The sequence below is a fragment of the Hakea prostrata genome, chromosome 2 (assembly GCF_041222555.1).
Source record: "Hakea prostrata isolate BN-2017 chromosome 2, UWA_Hpros_2, whole genome shotgun sequence".
In the NCBI taxonomy this organism is placed as follows: domain Eukaryota; kingdom Viridiplantae; phylum Streptophyta; class Magnoliopsida; order Proteales; family Proteaceae; genus Hakea; species Hakea prostrata.
The window spans coordinates 62,767,497-62,774,049 of NC_142601.1; the positions used below are offsets into that span (position 1 = coordinate 62,767,497).

Here is a 6,553-nt window from a genome sequence, read left to right on the forward strand (position 1 = left end):
GAACTTCTTAAAATTGATTGTATCAAATTGAAAAACAAATAAAAAAAAAATAATATCAAATTAAAAATTAAATATTAATAGGATAAATATCACTTACCTCCTTTCTTAGCTGGACAAAAAGCACTTACATTCATTATTAGTTGATAATATCACTTACCTCCCTTTTTACCTAGCAAATATATCAAACACCTCCCTTCTGTTAACTTTGTCGGTTAAATTTAACTTGTAACGTTAAATATTTTTCTAAATTCCTAAACTATCCTTAGCTAAAAATATTTTGGGTAAATATCATTTTCCTCCCCTCTGAGCTGAACAAATAGCATTTATACCCCCTTTTAGTTGGATAATATCACTTACCTCCCCTCTTACATTGCAAATATATCAAACACCTCCCCTTTGTTAACTTTTTCAATTAAATTTAACTTTTACCGTTAAATATTTTTCTAAAATCCCAAACTACCATTGGCTAAAAAGTTTTTTTTTTTTTTTAAATTTTAAATCCTAAATTATCGTAATCACCCTAATAGTTAAAATACTAAATTACCCTTAATTAAAATAATTATTAAAAACCAAAATAGTTAAATCTAAATTATCCTTAATTATTAAAAGCCCAACATACCTTTTATTTTATCAAACAATTAAAGAAAACACGTACTACTGTCAAGTAAAATTAAAAATGCAATTAAAAAAGAAAGAGTATGTTGATAAAATTAAACACGTACTACTATTTTGGGTTTTCTTGATTGTTTGATAAATTTTTAAAAAAAAATGGTATGTTGGGCTTTTAATAATTAAAGATAATTTGGGTTTTAACTATAGTGTTTTGGTTTTTAACAATTATTTTAATTAAGGGTATTTAGTATTTTAATGGTTAGGGTGATTATAGTAATTTAAGGTTAAAAAAAAAATGTAGCTAAGGGTAGTTTGGGGTTTTAAATAAATTTAACGATATAAGTTAAATTTAACTGAGAAAGTTAACAGATGGGAGGTGTTTGATATATTTGCAAGGTAAGAGAGGAGGTAAGTGATATTATTCAACTAAGAGGGGGTATAAGTGCTATTTGTTCAGCTAAGAGGGGAGGTAAGTGATATTTACCCAAATATTTTTTATTTTAAACCTAAATTACCATAATCACCCTAACATTTAAACTACTAAATTACTCTCAATTAAAATAATTATTAAAAACCAAAACACCATAGTTAAAACCTAAATTATCTTTAATTATTAAAAGCCCAACATTCCCTTTCTTGAAAAAAAAATTATCAAACAATTAAAAAACACATACTACTATCAAGTGAAATTAAAAAAAAAAAGAGGGTATGTTGGGCTTTTAATAATTAAAGATAATTTGAGTTTTAACTATGGTATTTTGATTTTTAACAATTATTTTAATTAAGGATAATTTAGTATTTTAACTGTTGGGTGATTACGGTAATTTATGGTTTAAAATAAAAAAAATATTTTTAGCCAATGGATAGTTTTGGGTTTAAAAAAATATTTAGTGGTAAAAGTTAAATCTAACTAAAAAAGTTAACAGAAGGAAGATAAGTGATATTATCCAACTAAGAGGGAATTATAGTGTTATTTGTCCAGCTAAAGAGGGAAGGTAAATGATATTTACCCATATTAAAAAGGTAAAAAAATAAAGAGCTATGGTTAATTTTTCTTAATTATTAAAGTAATAATATAATTTAATATAAAACGTAAATAAGTCAAAATAAAATTTTAATGGTTATTTTTAGATTTAAAAATAAATAAAAATCGTTACGTCACTACTTAATTAACCAGATACAGTATGCTACATGCCTCTTGAAATCACCTAACATACTTCAAAGCTTGAATGCGACAGTTACTCATTTTTCCCTTAAAAAGAAACTGCTCTATTCTCTCTGCTTCTCTCGCTATCTCTTTTGGAGAAAATATTTGTTTAATTCTTCCATGGTGTTGGCACTTTGTGTAAAAGGCAGACCTAACTCGAAAGACTGAATTCTCCAAGTGTTGGCTTTCAGAAACAGACAGAAAGAAAGAAGGCCAGAGAACGACCTTCAACCCACCCCCTTCAGCGGCTAAGCCTGGATAAAGTTTTCACTTCTCAGAGCCACAATCACCCTTCTCCTCTTTTTCTCTTATTACTCTTCGTCTGGGTTTTGATTTTTTTATTAGTTTACGCAATCATTATTTGGGTAAGCATTGAAGCAGAAGAAGGCAGGGCTAGGAAGGATTCACAGGGGGACAGAAGAGTTGCATGTAGCATCAACAGGGGAGAAAAGGATACTTGGGTTTGCAGGATTTGGTGTCTAAACGATTTAAAGCATAATCCAACAGCTAAAAAAAAAGAAGGAGATTTTTCTTCGTTGAAAGATGAGGCCAAAGATCATTCTTTTCGGAGACTCCATTACTGAAGAATCCTTTGGAGAAGGAGGTTGGGGAGCAGCTCTTGCTCACCATTTCTCACGCACGGTACGTAGTTGAATTTGCTTTAGATTGAAGACTGTTTTTTTTCTTTCTGCTACATGATTTTTCCCGATTTTGGATGATTTTGCCAGAATTAATTTACTTGAAAGCAAATGATTTTGATGGCCAGGCGGATTTGGTGCTTCGAGGATACAGTGGATATAACACACGATGGGCTCTGCGAGTGTTCGACAAGGTTTTTCCGGCGGCGGGAGAGGAAGCTGAGGGTGAAGCACCACCGGTGGCGATCACCGTATTCTTCGGCGCCAACGACGCTTGCCTTCCCGATAGATACGGTGCATTTCAGCACGTTCCTCTGCCTGAGTATAAGGAGAATCTCCAATCCATCGTTGCCTTCATCAAGGTCTGACTCTCTCTCTCACACTCGATCTCGACTCCCGAGTCTGACTCGCACACAACCCACTCAGTTACGAACGAGTTACACAGAAATAGTTAGGTAACAGATGCGTGTGGTGCATTGAATGTTTCAGCTTGTCAGTGTCCAGGGTGTCAATTTCAGTGCGATAGACCGATGGTCAAGAGTGGAAGTGATTGGGCCTGGGCCTACTATATGTTAAAGCCCATCATTTTCATTGTCCATTCGTGGCAATGAAGTGTCGAGTGAGCTGGAAGCAGCGAAATAGCTTAAGTGCACGTCACCATCACAGAAAGCCAATCACGACCCTACGGCTGAGATTTACCTTCGCCTCCTCCAAGTAAGAATCAACGGCGTATTGACGTCTGGGAACCCACCCCCACTTGTGTCTTGTTCTGTCACTGTCTTTTAACCCTTCTTACCTGTAAGCCAAGGGCCCCACTTCGGGCATGCATGGCAATACGCATGGGGAGTGTCATGCATGCGGACATTATTGAGAATTAATGATTTGATTCGATTGCAATTGCATGATGCCATGATGGGATGGCTTCTGATTGCTTGTATAGCATGGTTGGACCCCATAAGCTCCGGTTTGAGCTGGTTCTCGGTTCATATCTAACCCCCCACCCTTATGGCTGAACCGGCCTGCCCCTTTAGCTTCTGTTTTCCAGACCTTCCCTGCTCTCTCGGCTCTTCCTCCTCCTCCCTCTCTCCTGGAATGGTGAATGGAATCAGTTCTTGTGGATTCTCTCTATTTCTTTTTCCGCCATTTTATTCCTTCTGAAGGTGAAAAGAGCGAGAGTTGTCCCTGCAAATCTATCGCGTCACATGCACTTTATGCGCCACAGAGTTCTCTTCGGAAATTGGAGAGCCAGCCAGAGCCATTCTTTAATCAAATTGACTCTCTCTGGAAAGAGAAAGAGGGGCGAGACTAGTCATTCGGACGACTTGTGCTCAGCCAAGTACAACGTCATCTTTCTAAAAGAAGTGGTTCTTGATGGACCAATCAATGTGGACCCCACGAATAGGATCTAGTTGTTGTTGTATAAATCGATGTTGGATTTGTGTGTTTTGGGTTTCTTTTTTGTTTCGCAAAACGACAAAAACAGATCTTATCCTCTATATCTTTCAACCGTTGAAAGGTAGGATTTCTTTTCCACTTATTAATATCTTATTTATCTTACGGCCCAGAGACACCCTCCCTTTCCTTCTTACGCACGTTCAATTTGATTACAGCAAGGACTGGGCTCCACGTGTTTGCTTATTTCAGTCCAAGTATCCAACAGCCATTAAGGGCTTCTGGCCCACATAGTGAGTGCCCAGAGATGACACTGGTGGATTAGAGAGTTTTCGGGTCCAAAGGTCCAAGCGAGTAAAGCAGGTGGTGAGGGACCAGGGTTTTTGGGTTGACTTCCAATCAAATTCTAGTATTTATCTCCTAAATCTAAATGTAGTCCATCATTCCCTTGCTTTAGTATGAGGCCCATTAAGGCCCACTGATCAAAATCTTGATGGGCCTTGGGTTTAAAGTTGTAATATAAATGGACCCACTTATTCATTGTTAGCCCATGCGGGGCTCCCTGTTTGATTGCAGAAGCGATGGCCTACAACGCTGGTGCTGCTCATCACCCCTCCTCCCATTGATGAAGATGGACGCCTTCAGTAAAATTTCCCTACACTTCACTCAATTACTGTTGAAGTTCTGTTCTTCTACCAAAAGAGAGGGGAAAAAAGTGAAACTGTGTAATAAACTATTAATGCATGCAGGCATCCTTACGTGGAGAACCCGTCCGGTCTCCCGGAGAGAACCAATGAGACTGCCGGAGCTTATGCAAAGGTCTGTGTCGAGGTTGCCGGAGAATGTGGGATACCAGTGATTGATCTATGGTCCAGAATGCAGCAGTTTCCTAACTGGCAGAAGAATCATCTAAGGTATCACTAGCATTCCGGGTCTCTTTAGTTTATGATTATAGGCATTTTGTGTCAAGCTCTTGAGTTTTTTTAATGTGAGATTATTTCCACTTACATTGAATAATTGAGTTGTTCTGTGGTAGTCTTCTTATTTGCTTTGTATTTACTGGAAATGCAGAGATGGGTTGCACCTCACTCCAACTGGGAACCGTATTGTTTTCGATGAAGTAGTGAAGGCGTTGAGAAAGGAAAATTTGAGCCTTGAAAACTTACCCGTCGATCTCCCACTCCTGGGAGAGATGGATCCCTCTGATCCCCTCAAGTCTTTCAAGGATTGATCGTTTTGAAACAGGAACTCTTCATTGTTTTGATCTCTTCCGATGCTATTTATATATTTATGTAACATGTATCATGTTCTGTTCGTTTAAGGTCTATCATGCATGCATAGTTCTCAATCTTCTAGGTGGAAAACAATGTGATACAAGGTTCTTCCCAAAACAATTATTTTATGTCGCCCCAAATGGCATGTCATTGTGTTCATCTTATTATGAAATGCGTCCATTGTGTAAGTTCAGCTATTGTGTTCAATGTGAACGGGGGTTTGCAGATTCATAACTACTTGTGTTAAACAAATCCTTTCTCTTGTCCTCCTTTTTCATGAGAAAATGACTTGATGATGTCAATTTCACGTTCTTCCGCCGGGTTATTCACGGGCAGGAAATTAAGGCCTTTTGATCTTAGTGATCCTAGCTCGCCTGCGGGGTTGATATACTGATATAATTAAATCCATTTTTATCCAAAGGTTGAAAACTTTTATGATACTGAATTCTCTTTTTCTTGGGTTACCACCTTAGTTCTACTTATAAATGGACGATTAACCTGAGAATTAATTCTGGCTATTGCTTTATACCGTTAATAGAAGCCTATCAAAAGTTAAGAGCATGAGTGTGATGCTAGGAGAATACAGGAATTGATATATAGGAAAAAGGAAAGCTGATCTAGACCATAGCATCCCTCTCCCTGTGCCCACGAGTAGGCTCGAATATATACAGAATCTTATATATTAGATCCACACAAGTGGGAACCAACACAATCACAGGATCTCCTTTCTAAGAAGGAGAAAACCAAGAAAGAGAAGGATCGATTCTTTTTCTTGGAACTTTCTCAGGTAAATTAAACTTCCATTAAAAAATTTCTGCAAAGCAGCAACATGGTCCACCACCCATTTGGGAGAAGGTTATAGTGCTCAGCCATGAATGAAGGAGATGCTAGTGAGAAGTATTTTAAACCTAGGATAGCCGCAACAGGGTGTATATGAGTTCGGCGCACTGGATTACTCTTTTCACATTTGCTTAAGAGCTTTGGGACCCTGGATCACTACTGGATAAGCTTTACATATATTAGCCCTCAAAGGTCAAAAGCTAGGATTTTCATAACCTTGAAAACCAATTTGCAAAACAAGGCTTGTCATCTTGCTTTATTTTGGTAAAGAGACACTTGTCGTCTTCCTTAAACTCTTCCATTATATTGATGGAGGCCCCCTTTTAACGCGACTCTCTTCCTGTGGGCAACCTGTTTAATCCACTACATGACAACTAAACTAGGTTTAGCTTCACAAAGGTCAAATAATCTTTATCTAATGATATTGATAATGGTTAATTAAGTAGTGGTTACTTGCGGAGTCCCCATCACCTTCATCATTGGATTGATTGGATTCCCTGCAGTCAAGCTTTAAGCAAAGATCCTCACAGATCGCTCTGCTATGCCAAATGGGTCAGAGTTTGTTTCTTTGCAATGGAAATTCGTTTGTA

The 6,553-nt window shown here is 37.6% G+C and overlaps 1 protein-coding gene across 1 annotated transcript; it reads left to right on the forward strand.

The window, feature by feature from the left end:
* The first annotated feature begins 1,913 nt into the window (after window positions 1-1,913).
* LOC149025548 (SGNH hydrolase-type esterase superfamily protein) lies at window positions 1,914-5,353 on the forward strand. Its single transcript, XM_089143138.1, has 5 exons — window positions 1,914-2,461; window positions 2,586-2,819; window positions 4,426-4,493; window positions 4,599-4,763; window positions 4,921-5,353. The coding sequence occupies exons 1-5, from the start codon at window positions 2,363-2,365 to the stop codon at window positions 5,078-5,080; spliced, it is 726 nt and encodes a 241-aa protein (XP_088999264.1). The 5' UTR covers window positions 1,914-2,362; the 3' UTR covers window positions 5,081-5,353.
* Window positions 5,354-6,553: the final 1,200 nt, after the last annotated feature.